This window comes from Anabrus simplex, chromosome 8, assembly GCF_040414725.1.
Source record: "Anabrus simplex isolate iqAnaSimp1 chromosome 8, ASM4041472v1, whole genome shotgun sequence".
Lineage (NCBI taxonomy): Eukaryota > Metazoa > Arthropoda > Insecta > Orthoptera > Tettigoniidae > Anabrus > Anabrus simplex.
Window position 1 is genome coordinate 31,821,278 of NC_090272.1, and position 15,394 is coordinate 31,836,671.

Below are 15,394 nucleotides of genomic sequence, written 5' to 3' on the forward strand. Positions count from 1 at the left end.
TAGGCCTTTCCTGTCCCAACATCGCCATAAGACCTATCTGTGTCGGTGCGATGTAAAGAAAAAAAAAAAACAACCCTGTATTCTTCTTCTTCTTCTTCTTCCTGAAACGTTTTTGCTTACACAGGTCATTCAGAGAGCCTCTTTCAACCTTCTCATTTTTCCCGACAGTTTATCGTTCATCACTGTCTCCCATTGTATTCCTCTCCGATTTATGTCTTTTTTCACCTCATCCCTCCATGTTCTTCATGGTCTTCCAATTGTTCTTCTTCCAGATTCTGTCAATTCCAGAGGTCTTCTTGGTAATCCTTCTTGTCCATTCTTTTGACGTGGCCAAACCATTTAGTCCCATTTCTCCCTTTAGGGGAATGATCTGTAGCATGTTTCGTATTGTTTCATTTCTTATCTTGTCCCTCCTCATTTTACCCAAGATCCCTTGTAGAAAGCACATCTCTGTTGCTTGTAATCTAGTCGGATCTTTTTTTGTCCAAGTCCAACATTCAGATCCATATGCCAATATTGGCAAATAATATGATTTACGGTATATGTCATGATTTTTATGCTTTGGTAGGTAATTTCCAATTTCTAATTATGTCTGATACACAGTAATAACATTTTGAACAATTTCGTATCCTCTTCGAAATTCCTTCCTTGATGTTTCCTTTCCCAGTTACCTTACTTCCTAGGTATTTAAAAACATATACTTCTTTAAGAATTTCTTCGATTACACCTAACATCCTTCATTTTTCTGTTTTCTCTACTAAGTTTCATTACCTCACTTTCCGTTAAACTTATTTCCATGCCTGCTTCTTCAATTGGCCTCTGCCAGGGGTTTAGTTGTTCTTCTAATTTTAATTCATTTTCTTCCCATATCATCACATCATCTGCATATGCTATGGCCTTTATATCATTTGCTGTTGAACATTGGTGAACTTTCCTCATAATGTTATCCATCACCATCTTAAAGAACACTGGTGAAATTACACTTCCTTGTCGAACTCCTCTCTCTGTTCTAAACCATTCTGATTTTTTGTCATCTATTATAACACAGTTCAGACATTCGTTATACATATTTCTAATTCTGAATTGCATTTCTCTAGACAATTCCATTCTATACAGTCCTTGCCATATCTCTTCTCTTCTCTTCTCTCCTCTTCTCTTCTCTTCTCTTCTCTTCTCTTCTCTTCTATCCATGTCATAAGCCTTTTGTATAACTATGCAACTGCTGTGTCTTTCCCAAATTCCTATTTCTTTTCTACTGCTTGTCTATCTGTAAATATGGCATCAATAGTTGATCTGTATACTTTATACTCATCCTTGTTAATAGTAATAATAATTTTGTGTGGCTATTTGTAGCCGGTTGCAGCCCTTGTAAGGCAGACCCTCCGATGAGGGTGGGAGGCATCTGCCATTTGTAGGTAACTGCGTGTTATTGTGGTGGAGGATAGTGTTATGTGTGGTGTGTGAGTTCAGGGATGTTGGGGACAGCACAAACACCCAGCCCCCGAGGCAGTGGAATTAACCAATCCCGACCCAGCCGGGAATCGAATTCAGGACCCTCTGGACCAAAGGCCAGCATGCTAACCATTTAGCCATGGAGCCGGACCTTGTTAATAGTGATAAATCATCAATGTGGACCAAAATGAAATTAATTTCATATGATAGATATGTGAGCTGTTCAGAGATGGATATTGAACCAACATTGATGGGAATAGATGGATATAGAACTGATCTTGATGAGAAGGAAGCCTGTCTATTTGAATATGTGGAGAGCATCCTCTTTCTTTTGTGCTTTTATGTTTCTCCCTATCTCCTGGGTTTGAACACAGTGCCCCTGGCTATACAACACACGACGACTATTGGTTGGTTCGACTCCTCTTATACTTAACAGAGTCACGTGCAGTGAGCAACAAACAGCTCAACAGCAGGACAATACTCACAACAGTGAACATTAACACAGGTCCATTTACCTTCACACTCGCGACAGCAGCTTCCCTCCCTGACTCATCCAGAAATATACAAACACACAGTATAATCTTTCATTCTGTTGATCTAGTCTGTGCACTCACTGGTCTCTCCGACACCACAATAACAGCTCCTGGCTCAGACCTCGGTGTGACACTAGCGACAACAAATATTTCAGATTCCCTATGGGAATCAACATCTATATCAGCCAACACCTCTGTTGCCCTCATCCCAGCCACCGAACCCCAACTCACTGAGTGTCACACTGACTCCACCTCGGAGCCCAACTGTCACTCCGAGTCCAACTCCGACTGACTGTCCGCGGCTAGCCTCCGTTTTTTTGTGGCTCGCGTGATTTGAGCCAAAAATTTCATGACGTCATTACAGGCAGAACATTTCCGTTGAATCTCCAAGGAACTCCCAGGTAAGCCGGTCGCCGAGAACAATACATGGAAAGACCGGTCCCACCCCACAGGCTGGCTGGGAGATTCCAGGTCATCTGAGTCGTTAGCCCCTTCCTGGAAGTACCAAAGAGCTTCCACAGGGCTGGCATGTAACATTACTGTTCATAATCTATCTTTCTATACATGATTTGATCTGCCCCTTGTTTCTTCATTTCCGTTACTTATAGTTTGATTAGCATGAATCTGTAGACACCGTACGAGACCCTTAGAAGAAGGGAACCACAGTGATGGCATTGATGGCCAGTGTTCATAAGAATTTGGATTAAAAGGCAGTTGTTCACAAAAACAGGGGCTGTCTGTCCGAGGTGGTAAAGACGTGCTTGGTTCACCCGGAAGGATGTGAGTTCGATTCCCCGTCAGGGAGTTGAAAAATTTAAGAAACAAAATTTCCAATTCTGGAAGTGCATATAGCCCTGAGGTTCACTCAGACTACACCAAAAATGAGTACCAGGTTAATTCCTGGGAGCAAAGTTGGCTGGGCGTAGAGCTAACCACTCTACCCCACCAAGTGCCGAGGTTACGGATAGTGGAAGGCTTTTTCTTCCATCCCTTCTCTGGAGATGACTCTGCTTTGGTATTTTTGCTTTGTTCACAAAAAAAAGAAGTTCTGACTTGTCTTTGAGTGGTGACTCACCCTAACAATGTTGGTGTCCCAGCCGCCATAACGGACTGTCTGGTGCCAGATGGGTACTAAGCCGTAGAGTGTCCAGAGAAGGAAGGCAGTTGTCTTCACAGGGTGAGAGAAGTGAAGTTGTGGAAGCTGAACAATGAGCACCACCGCACAGAATAACAGTACTGACACCACGTAGAAGAGCAGCCACTCCTGTAAGTTTTAGATTGATGCTTTCACAGCCCATAATTATAAACATCATAATATAACTTCTGGGCTTTTGGCGTGTCCTTTACATTTCAAAGAGAGCTTTGCTGTGTGTCTTCAGGAGAGAATCTCATCTGTTCACGAGGAAGACTCCTCTAAGGTGAAACAAAAAGAATTTCACCTTAACACGCCAAAAGCCCACTATCATGTCTATAGTCCTGTAATTGTTATGATGTCACTACATACTTTTAATACTGTGGAGATCTCCACTGATGATCAATTGAATTAGACGTAGCTACCAGTTTGATAATAATACTGTTATTGGCTTTACGTCGCACTAACAACTTTTATGGATTTTGGAGACACCGAGGTGCCAGAATTTACTTGCGCAGGAGGTCTTTTACATGCCAGTAAATCTACCAACACGAGGCTGATGTATTTGACCACCTTCAAACACCACTGGGCTGAGCCAGGATCGAACTTGACAAGTTGGTGTCAGAAGGCCAGTGCCTCAACTGTGGGAGCCACTCAGCCCAGCCTACCATTTTGACAAATTGACACTCTTATGTGGTCTCAGAGAAGTGAAGTCGTGGTATCTGAATAACGGGAATGGCCACACCAGGTAGAAAAGCAACCAGTTCAGCACTGAACATAATTGTTGGGTCGCTGCATAAGTTTGTGCAGTATTCTTTTGGGTTGGCAACAATGCAGCGTGAAGGGATCGTTTACAGTGGCGGCTCGTGGATATCAGCAGTGGGGGGCACACCTTAGTTTCATAATTCCATAATATATCTCAAGTTCTTCAAACCATGTTATCAGGGTACACACTTCAAACACTATATGGTGCAATGCATATGCAATTATTATTATTATTATTATTATTATTATTATTATTATTATTATTATTATTATGCGTGAATGGTCCCTTTCGGAACACACGAAGCTTTATTTATGATTTTGTTTGCGGGGGATCCAGGATGCTTTCATCTGTTGATTATTATTATTATTATTATTATTATTATTATTATTATTATTATTATTATTATTATTATTATTATTATTATTATTATTATTAACATTTGCCTGTTCTTGTCCACAATCGAATTATGTTTACGAATAGTTTCACTGTGGTGATCCATTTATCTCCTTTCCTAGAACGGGAGAATAGCAGGCAAGGAATGCAGTAAAAGGTTTCTGAGATATCACTTCCACATATCCGCGCGTTCTTGTTATATACGTCAAGAGAATTAATTTGTCTTTGAAAAGCCCTATTTTCATTTTCCTTGGTCTCTGTTTTTTTCAACGAGAAGTCTGGTGTCGGCCTACTACACTCCTTCAGTTCGACTTTCTTTTCCATAGAAAGAAAAGAAAACGTTAGTTCTTTAATATGTTCGACGGTAATCATACTGTACGAAGTGCAAACATAACACTACGCCTACATATAAATCACAACCTTTCTGCTAATTTCACCTCGTCACAGTCACCTCACGAGATCATTCATCAACACACAGCTAAACATCGCGCTCTCCATCGCCAACATGAGTCAAGTGCGAGGAGACAGTAGTGACAGTCGTTACTCGTTTCGTTAGTTAATAATCCTAAAAATTACAAGACTATTTTAAATATATACCGGCACATTTAACTCAGGTAAGTGCCTCAGTAAAATAGTTCCTAGTTTTAGGAGAGAAATGGCACAAACTGACCCCTATTAAATAGAAATCAAATCAGCAATGTTTCAGGTAGGTTGGCTGCAATGATAGGCCGCGGCAGAAACGCGCCGGAATCTCCGTAGAACAGCACATCTCTACTGTGCCTCTGATTGGCTCCCTCAAGGCCAGTCGAGCGAGACTCGGAGTATTTGGTCCGCTATGAGAGAGCGCCCTCCTGAGGAGGGCCAGCAGCGCATCGGGCCGTAGTACAGAACAACTTGCGCCCTTGATAATAATAGTAAAATATTACCCTTGTTAACATTTAAGATTAAAATTCCCTAATTTAATGGAACCCCATAGGGGGCGCGCGCCTTAGCGCCTCCCAAACGAGCCGCCACTGATTGCTTATCATTATTCCATTGTTTTAACTGAGTTTGAAGTTTGTGTGTTGTGAAATTCAGGTTTTCTTGATCGTGAACATATTATTTGTGTATATTTCAGAGAAATGGATATGGAAAGTCAAGTCGAGAAAAGTGAGCATTTCGGACACATTTTACTCTTTGAGTATAATCGAGGATCCAGTGCAGCAGGAGCTGCAAGAACAATTTGTGAAGTGTACGGGAATGAAGCAATTGCCTATATACATGAAGAAGACGAAAGAGTGGCTCGGCACATCAAAAAAGCAACTACCTGTGCCAAGGATAGTGCCCATCCACAGAAAATCGTGTTGTGTGTTTGGTGGAACAAAGATGGCATTCTTCACCATGAACTTCTTCCAAAAAACGTAACGATTACCGCTGCTCTGTATAGTGACCAGCTAAGATGGCTTGTTGTTGTTTTTGACAACAAAAGACAAAGACAACAACCGGTGTTTTTGCTCCATGATAACGTTCGTCTGCATATAGCACAATTGACCAAAGGTGTGATTGCTGAACTTGGCTGGGAACTTCTTCCTCATCCTCCGTATTCCCTTAGCTTGCCCCCTCAGATTTCCGTCTTTTCCTCTCTCTTTCTAACCACATTCAGGGGTAATTCCTGACGAAGCTTCTCTTGACCAATGGCTAACAGATTTCTTCCAGTCAAAACCAAAACATTTCTACAGGCGAGGCATTCAACTCCTACCTGAACGTTGGCAGAAGGTCATAGAGAGTGGAGGTGAATAAATCACTGAGTGATTGTGATTGTGAGTTACAGCGTGTGGCAGTGGTAGTAAAATAAAATAAAGTATAAGAACCGGACGAACTTATGCATCGACCCAATAAAGTGGTGTCAGGCCTCATACTTGCCATGTGAGTAACAGCTGATCATGGGACAAGTAAGATGTGAGATATTAATGCATTTGGTCGCAGCCAGATTTTTGGTGCCATAAAAATGGGCCATTCCATCTCCACAGTCATGCAGGCACAGGACTTTCCAGCGTATACCCTGAGTTCGTGGATTCAAGCAAAGCCACCGCCACTAGGGTCAACTGCCACGGTGTGTTAAGCGTTGATGATGGGTCTCTGTCTGCTAGCTCGGATGGTAGGAGCAGATACGCAGGCTGCAGTGCACCAGCTCACTTGCAAATTAAATGGCAGACGACAACAAAGTGTCAACCATCTCCTTGCAATAGGGTGCAGAAACTGCAGTTTACATCCACTCACCACAGATCACAAGGTGTAAACATCAGCACTGGCAAAGGAACAGCTCCATTGTACACTTGAAGCATGATAAAAGGTCACCTGAACAGATAAGTTGACATACCAGTTGGTACAAGCTGGTGGCAGGGTAGGAATGTGTTGCCAAACACATGAGGCAAAGCGGTCCTCTCGTTACCAGGGCAGAGTTCAGGCCGGTGGTAGTGATATCCTCATAAAAAACCAAACCAAACCCCATGGTGCAACAGCCCCAAAGGGCCTTGGCCTACGAAGCGACCGCTACTCAGCTCGGAGGCCTGCAGATTACGAGGTGTCGTGTGGTCAGCACGATGAATCCTCTCGGCCGTTATTCTTGGCTGTGACGTTATTACGGAAATTAATAAAATTTGGAACTATTTGAAAATTTGTGTCATTGGTGTTTTACACCTTAATTTTTCATTTCCTTAATTTATGAGGAAATGCAACTGGTGTGCATTTGAACGCTATCTGTTGGCTAGAGTCGTGTTCAGATGGACTTTTGCATTCATCGCAAAAGATGAAGTACAGAGGTTTGAAATATGATCCTGGCTAAGGATCATACGATGGATTATTCCTAAAAACCTTGTAATTGGTGCAAGGCATCAAAATGTTTCATTTCACCTTTATTTAATATTGGGCAATTGTTTTTTGATGCCCTTGTAGTAGTTCTAATTTTTATCATGTTACCTTTTTCCCTTTCACTTGTTTAAAAGAACACATGTTATTGGTTATAAATAATCATTAGCCTATGACTATAAGGTGTAATCTTGAACCTTGTCACTTCATGGTTGTATCCTGAATTGTGATGAAATTGATTCTTGCTCATCAATTAATTATTTGTCATCTCAGTACTTAATTTTGAATAGATGAGATTTTATTTCTCCAGATCTTGCTTGCCTTTCAAGCAGTTATAATTTTGGGGTTCTGGAATTAAAGAGTTCTAATCCCTTAACAGTTTAAACCATTTTCCCTTTCAGAAATATTAACTAAACAACTGTTTATTTTCAAGAACTTAGTGTGTTTAAATGAATGCTCTTATTCTAATTTTCTCACCCTAATTTTACTATCCTAACTTTCTCATCTTATTTTGTCAATGTTACTTGTTATTTGACAGTATATTTATTAAGTTTATTTTGTTTTAAATCATGTTCCTCATTTTATGAAGCATTGGTAAGAGAGCTGAAGTGTAATTTTAAAAATTAGGTCCTGGCCTTTACATTTTACCCATAATATGGTAGGGTTAGTACTGCTTCCACATGTGATTATTGTTCCTGGTAAGTAATTAGAATTATTGTGACATTGGTTTTCTTGACCAGGATATCCTCATAAGGGGACTGTTTACATGGGATGAAATGAAGCCCCTTGTACACCTGCCAACATCCCTGTCGGATCATGTCCACTCATTTGTTCACCTTCAGCACCTTGCAGTAAGGTTGGGCACTATGTCCCTGTTTCGGCACACTGTGCCGGTGCACAGTTATATTCCGCTGTTCCAGAACACCGAGTGTCAATTGTTCCGAAACATTCTCAGGCGAGCCGTAGACACTGACTCGCTGTCCCGTCAGAAGCGCCACTATGCACTGCTCTTCGCCTACTAGCTGAACTGTGCAGTGGGCGCACGGGACTGTAACTGCACAGTGTAGAGAGAACTTCGAGAGGCAAACATTACATGCTCCGCGCCAGTGGGAATGTGCCTCTACGGAACGTGCTGTGTGGTGTGTGCCTGTGTGTAGTTATGGCCATGGTCCAGCATAAAGCTGCAGGGAACGTGAACGAACAGTCGGAACACTGAAATTCGCGCCCAATAATCACGTTTAAAGGCTGCTTTTAGTTTAAGATTTTGCCGGTCAATATAAAATACACATAACACAGTTGCAATGGCAGTGCAGGTGTTTAAAAGTAACCAATTCAAGAATATTTTCACCAGTTGAATGTATTGGCCTGTATTGTGAGTAATTAGTGAGTAATTAATATCTCGAAAATTTCCCTCAACACTTTCTCGGGGATTGACGTTAAAAATTAATTTGGACTTTAAGGAAACTTTTAAGCCCAAGAAAAATATAGGTCATCACTTTGCAATTAAAAATATAACTGGATGAATACATTGTTGTACTTTCGTGCTGTTATGCTCTCTGCACTTCGAATTCCTTCCCTCTCAACTTCCATATACTTTCTTCAATATCTCGAAAATTTCCCTCAACACTTTCTTGGGGATTGACGTTAAAAAATAATTTGGACTTTAAGGAAACTTTTAAGCCCAAGAAAAATATAGGTCGTCGTTTTGGAATTAAAAATATAACTGGATGAAAACATTGATCTATTTTCGTGCTGTTATGCTCTCTGCACTTCGAATTCCTTCCCTCTCAACTTCAATTTACTTTCTTCAATATCTCGAAAATTTCCCTCAACACTTTCTCGGAGATTGACATTAAAATTAATTTGGACTTTAAGGAAACTTTTAAGCCCAAGAAAAATATAGGTCGTCGCTTTGGAATTAAAAATATAACGGGATGAAAACATTGATGCACTTTCGTGCTGTTATGCTCTCTGCACTTCGAATTCCTTCCTTCTCAACTTCCATTTACTTTCTTCAATATCTCGAAAATTTCCCTCAACACTTTCTCAGGGATTGATGTTAAAAATTAATTTGGACTTTAAGGAAAGTTTTAAGCCAAAGAAAAATATAGGTCATCGCTTTGGAATTAAAGATATAACTGGATGAAAAAATGTTGACACTCCAGCACAGGGCGGCACGCAGCCGGTATCGACAGGCAGACAGCAGACACAGCCAAGGCCAACTAATCTATCTAGTGCGGCCTTGACACAGCACGTTCGGTTCAGGCACATTCCAGCTGAAGCGGAGCATGTCCTGTTACCTCACGAAGTTCTCTCTAGGACGCAGTTACAGTCCTGTGTCCCGTGTCCCGGCACTCTGTGCCGAAACACTCCGCCTCAAACTCCTAATGTTGCGGAACAAGTGAATGTTCCGGTCTGCCCAACCCTACCTTGCAGGAGACCTGTACCTACAGCAAGACCGCTCCATCACTCCTGAATTGTGGCCAATTCATTTGATGAGCACTCCATGGATGTAAGGATGCTGGCTAGCTCCCAAGTTCAACCATCCTCAGTGCTATTGAGCACAACTGGGATGCTGCCGAGAGGGAATACACACACCCAGAGTCTAATCTCTGTGCCTTATGCGAGGCTGTGCAATGGTCATTGACCTACATATCACCCAAACACTTTGGGTGTGTTGCAGAATCAATGTAATGCTGCATCACCACCATCGTCCAGTCGAAAGTGTGTGCTATATGCTATGATCCAAATATTTCCTGTTCAATTGCTCGTAAGTATAAAGCTGTACCTCTTTTGTCTGCTCTAAGAAACTCATTCACCAACACAAAGAATAATTCGAATGTACTCCAACTTATCTGCATCAGAGTCTGCAAGTAGCAATGCTGGGCATAAAATAATAAAGGGTCATAATCAAGTCAATGGATGTTCATCATCACATCACTTCCTGGGGAAATGTAAGCTTAGCTAGGCTGATCCAATTTCCATTCTGAATTCCACCGAAAAATATATTTATGGAGTGAACTTTCAATCAGCGGCTGATATTACAGTCAAGCAAGCTTCTTGTGGACAGAGAGCTTCATGCGAAAATAAACTTTAATATGGCATGTAAACCTCTTCAGTATTTCACTCAGTGTCAAGAGACATTTTGGGATATGCAAGAAGTAACAAAAAGTACAGATTTAACCAGAACCAAAACAAATTTTAGTTATGTGACAATAGACCTCTCCTTGTGTTTGAACTCCTACCATACTGAGAGACAGTAGTGAAATCTAACAGAAACTCTCTGAACTTTACCAAATCATCAAAGTTCAATGTATCTTAACTAGGTGTCTCTACTGTTGATTCTAAGTGCCACCTAATGTAGTGTAATTAACTGGATTGTGAATGTTCATGTTTTAAGGTTTGAAAACCTGATTACCTTTCAGTTGTTTTTTACTTACTTTTGAGTTGTCACTACTGTCTGAAACTTTCATCAACCAATCAGATTTCTGCCTAATGAGGTAATGTTCCACCAATCAAACAGTTAATTACATTGTTCCAGAACAGCGAGCCAGTCTCCCTGTATATAGCTGTGGATTTTGAGGTCCCCTTCGGGAGCCAGCATAAGGTAAAGCAGAACTATGTGAACTTTATGTGTGACAAAGTGAACATTCTAGCATTTCCCTAAGCATGTAACGATTAGGTCGATCTGTGTTTCCTCTGAATTAAATGTAGGTTTTATTATTTTGTTAGGGCTTAAAATGTAGATTTTCTAGGCAACCTAGGACTTAATGTAAAATACCCCTCATTGGGACATTGTAAAATTTAAGGGCGTATGAGTATGTACCCTCATTTTCCTTTTTCACTTTGTTTTCTGGTGACTAAGTTTCTATTTGTAAATTTTCTACTCTGGTTTTGGACTTAAACTTTTCTCCCTTAGTCGCCTTATCCTCTGTGTCATCGGGTCTTAAGGCCTACTAGGTGTTATCATTAGTCTTGTACTATACTTATACTTGTACTGCGTTGATGGGGTGAAAGTTCCTTTTGGGGATCATTGTAAGTATCTAGGTGTTAATATAAGGAAAGATCTTCATTGGGGTAATCACATAAATGGGATTGTAAATAAGGGGTACAGATCTCTGCACATGGTTATGAGGGTGTTTAGGGGTTGTAGTAAGGATGTAAAGGAGAGGGCATATAAGTCTCTGGTAAGACCCCAACTAGAGTATGGCTCCTGTGTATGGGACCCTCACCAGGATTACCTGATTCAAGCACTGGAAAAAATCCGAAGAAAAGCAGCTCGATTTTTTTCTGGGTGATTTCTGACAAAAGAGTAGCGTTACAGTGTCCAGTAATCGGGAGATAGGGGTTTCGAGCCCCACTGTCGGCAGCCCTGAAGATGGTTTTCCGTAGTTTCCCATTTTCACACCAGGCAAATGCCGGGGCTGTACCTTAATTAAAGCCATGGCTGCTTCCTTCCACTTCCTAGCCCTTTCGTATCCCATCGTTGCCATAAGACCTATCTGTGTTGGTGCGACGTAAAGCAAATAGCAAAAAATAAAAAGTAAATAAAAAATAAAAATAAACTGGATTCCTGTAAACTAATGTTGTCGTGGTGTAGAGATTTAATTTTCCACCAGTGTATTTCAGTATCTACACATTTCTCGATACTACCAAATACTGGCTGCCTATGAGGGTGTGTGTTAGCTGTCCCTACAACATGATTGTATGCTCCCTTACCGACCTGGTCACACCAGAAGCCATAGTAAATGGCAGACATGTAGAGGGAGAGCAGGAGCAGGGAGACGCCCAACAGGTCCAGACGGAGAAAGAACTGGTGGTCTTCATCTGAGCGGCACATCAACGTGTGGTACACACAGGACAGAAACATACTGACCTGTAGGCGAAGCAGATTTCAACAAGCATTTCTTGTTGGTATTCTCACTGACATTAAAACAGTTACATAAGCACCCACAAGGAATAATCCAACAAGGTTATAATTTCGTACAACTATAGACTAACAATGAGTGTGTAAATAATTGAAGACTTGACATGGAAAAGGATGTAAGTGACAAAAAGTAAATTTTTTAGGAGAAAGAAAAAATGCTTTATTTGTGTATTTTCCATGCACAATCTGTGTTGTTTTGTGTTTAGAAGAAGTATCACTAATAATCTTATCAATAATTTGTATTAAAAATAAGGATAGTTATTATCCTGAACATCCTGTGGATCAGTGGTAGAGTGTCGGCCTCCGGATCCCAAGATCGGAAGGACGGAAAAAAGTCCATTCGACACTCTATGTTGTATGATGTCGGCATGTCAAAGAACTCTGGTGACACATTTGGTGTTTACCTGACAAAAATCATTAAATCTCAGCCACAGACACCCAAGAGAAGTCCGGTTTAATCTGTCTGCCATCTAGTAGGCATAGAGTAAAATGGAACGTCAAAATTGACGAGCAGGCAGCCAGATGGCGTCAAACTGAAATGTCTGCGCAGGTAGCTGAGGCCATATTATTATTATTATTATTATTATTATTATTATTATTATTATTATTATTATTATCCTGAACAATACAAAATCAGGGAGAACAGATTTCCTTGTAGAAGCCATGATATTGTTTATCCATATAATCCAGCATCGCCAATAAATCTTTTTTCTTGCCATCACTTATGGATATTACCTGCTTATCACTTGTGAAGGCCTCTTTGTTCCTGAATTCTGCATATTTTCCCTTTTTGAAGACAGCATGAAGCCGGCCCCATAGTGTAGGGGTAGCATACGTGCCTCTTACCCGGACGCCCCGGGTTCGATTCCCGGCCAGGTCAGGGATTTTTACCTGGACCTGAGGGCTGGTTTGTGGTCCGCTCAGCCTACGTGATTTGAATTTAGGAGCTGTCTGACGGTGAGATAGCGGCTCCAGTCTAGAAAGCCAAGAATAACGGCCGAGAGGATTCATCGTGCTGACCACATGACACCTCGTAATCTGCAGGCCTTCGGGCTGAGCAGCGGTCGCTTGGTAGGCCAAGGCCCTTCAAGGGCTGTAGTGCCATGGGGTTTGGTTTGGTTTGGAAGACAGCAGGATCCTTTTACTCTTCCATTTCACTGAATGATTTCTTTGTTTTAATTTTTGGTAAATCTGCCGCTGTTACTACTTTGATTTACTATTTGTTAGTGATCAGCGATGATGTTGTGTTTATAAATACATCAGCTGCATCAGACCGGAGAAGTCGAAGAAATCAGATTATTCCATGGTCACCAACTGAAATGGATGTTGAAGTCGTGCTGTTCTCACTACATTCTGAATTTCTTCAGGCAGCATGGCCTTGCAAACCTGCTTTTTTTTCCGTCTCAATAATGTCAAAGTACGATCACAAGGTATATAAGAATGTCCGGAGACCAGAAATTTCAGTTCAGTGGAATTGTAGTATCCTCTAACCACCAGACACATGTTATTTGACACTCTGCACAAGTCCACAGAAAATCCAACGGTGATTAAGGTAAACAGAGAATGTAACACAGAATGTTCAACAGTGTTGCTTGAACTAACACAACATGGCATTTGCATCCTTCTCAATGCCAATAACCATGGAGCTCCACCTGATGCCATCTTACGGCATCAGTACAAACAACAAGCAGGTACTCGGCACTTCCATCTCTTCCCAGGTCATTGGCGATGGTACATAGATTGTTGTCCATGCAGAATCTGATTTTTGACAAATTTGGCACTTACATCCTTTTCCATATCAAATCTTCAGTTAGCATTTAATGATTGATACTTTAATTTATTTTATTGATTGGCACAGGATTTTCATCCCAATTAGAACAACATTTATTGTGGTACAGAGTAAAATTACAAATAATTGTTACTTAATGTTACCTAGCCTAACTAATCTAAACTACTCTAGTGTAATTAATGTAATCCAATCTATCCTGTTACCAGGCGAGTTGGCCGTGCAGCTGTGAGCTTACATCCGGGAGATAACTCCACCGTCGGCAGCCCTGAAGATGGTTTTCCGTGATTTCTCATTTTCACACCAGGCAAAATGCTAGGGCTGTACATTAATTAAAGCCATGGCATCCCCCTTCCCACTCCTAGCCCTTTCCTATCCTATCATCACCATAAGACCTATCTGTGACAGTGCAACGAGAAGCAAATTGTAAAATTATATATATATATATCCTGTTGCTATGGACTTACAAATCCAATATAGATTATTATACTGTATGTACAATTTTTTATCATTATTGTTATCTGTTAATGCAACCTATGACAGCCTCTGTGGCTCAGGCAGCAGCACACCAGCCTCTCACCACTGGGTTCTGTGGTTCAAATCCTGGTCACTCTATTTGAGATTTGTGCTGGATAACGTGGAGGTGGGACAGCTTTCCTGCAGGTACTGCAGTTTTCTATGTCAACTTTCATTTCAGCAACACTCTGCAATATTATTTCAATTCATCTGTCAGTCATTAACCACTGCCCCAGAGGAGTGTGACAGGGTTCGGCAGCCGACGCAATTCCTATCCGCAGTGCTAGATTGGTACTGCATTCATTCCATCCCTGACCCAGTCGAATGACTGGAAACAGGCTGTGGACTTATATTTGATGCAAGCCATGAATTCTTTTTATAATATTGTCATGTTTTCAGTGAAATCAAGAGCATTAATTTTCCCAGAGACACTGTTATGCATATAGCACAAGTGCCTAGAATAGCCAACAGTGTGTGTTAATGATACCAGAATGATTATAGCGATAGTATTATCAGCAGACTTTAGTCTCAGATCACACAACCTCCAGACTGAACATTCGTATTCAGAGTATGTGCGTGATGGCCAATGGAAGTGCTCGAGTGCAGCCAGTGTCAGTCTAAGTGCTTTGCTTTGTAGTATCGCTCCAACGATTGAATGTGGCAAAAAAAAGAGCTGGATGAAGTGCATGTTTGCTGCAGCACCTTCTGTGGTGGAGGTGTGTATGGAGGGAGTAGCTCAGAGTGCAGTTGACACTTAAAAGAGGAAGTGCTATTGTCGAGCACTAGTTCAGGTCACACGGAGTGAGGTATCGGTATAGGATTGGCCGAGCTTGCGCCATGTTAAAGAGTGGTACCAGGAGAGATGTAACAAGGCAGCACCAAGCAACACAGCAATCTTAGCTGTCGTCGAGAAGTTATGTCGTGCGAGGTCGGTCTTGTGTCAACAGAAGGGGACTACCGGGCATCTGAGGACTGTCATCACAAATGAGAGTTAGGATGACTTCTCCAACACACCGAGCACAGAAATCTTGCTTCTCCAAGG

The 15,394-nt window shown here is 41.3% G+C and overlaps 1 protein-coding gene across 1 annotated transcript in view; it reads right to left on the minus strand.

Annotated features, from left to right (window-relative positions):
* Positions 1 to 15,394, minus strand: part of LOC136879282 (progestin and adipoQ receptor family member 3) — a 47,539-nt gene that overhangs the window by 11,793 nt on the left and 20,352 nt on the right. The window contains exons 4-5 of the mRNA XM_067153104.2: positions 11,847 to 11,999; positions 3,061 to 3,249 (exon numbers count right to left, since the gene is read on the minus strand). Coding sequence (XP_067009205.2) covers positions 3,061 to 3,249; positions 11,847 to 11,999 — 342 coding nt within the window. The remainder of the gene's footprint in view (positions 1 to 3,060; positions 3,250 to 11,846; positions 12,000 to 15,394) is intronic.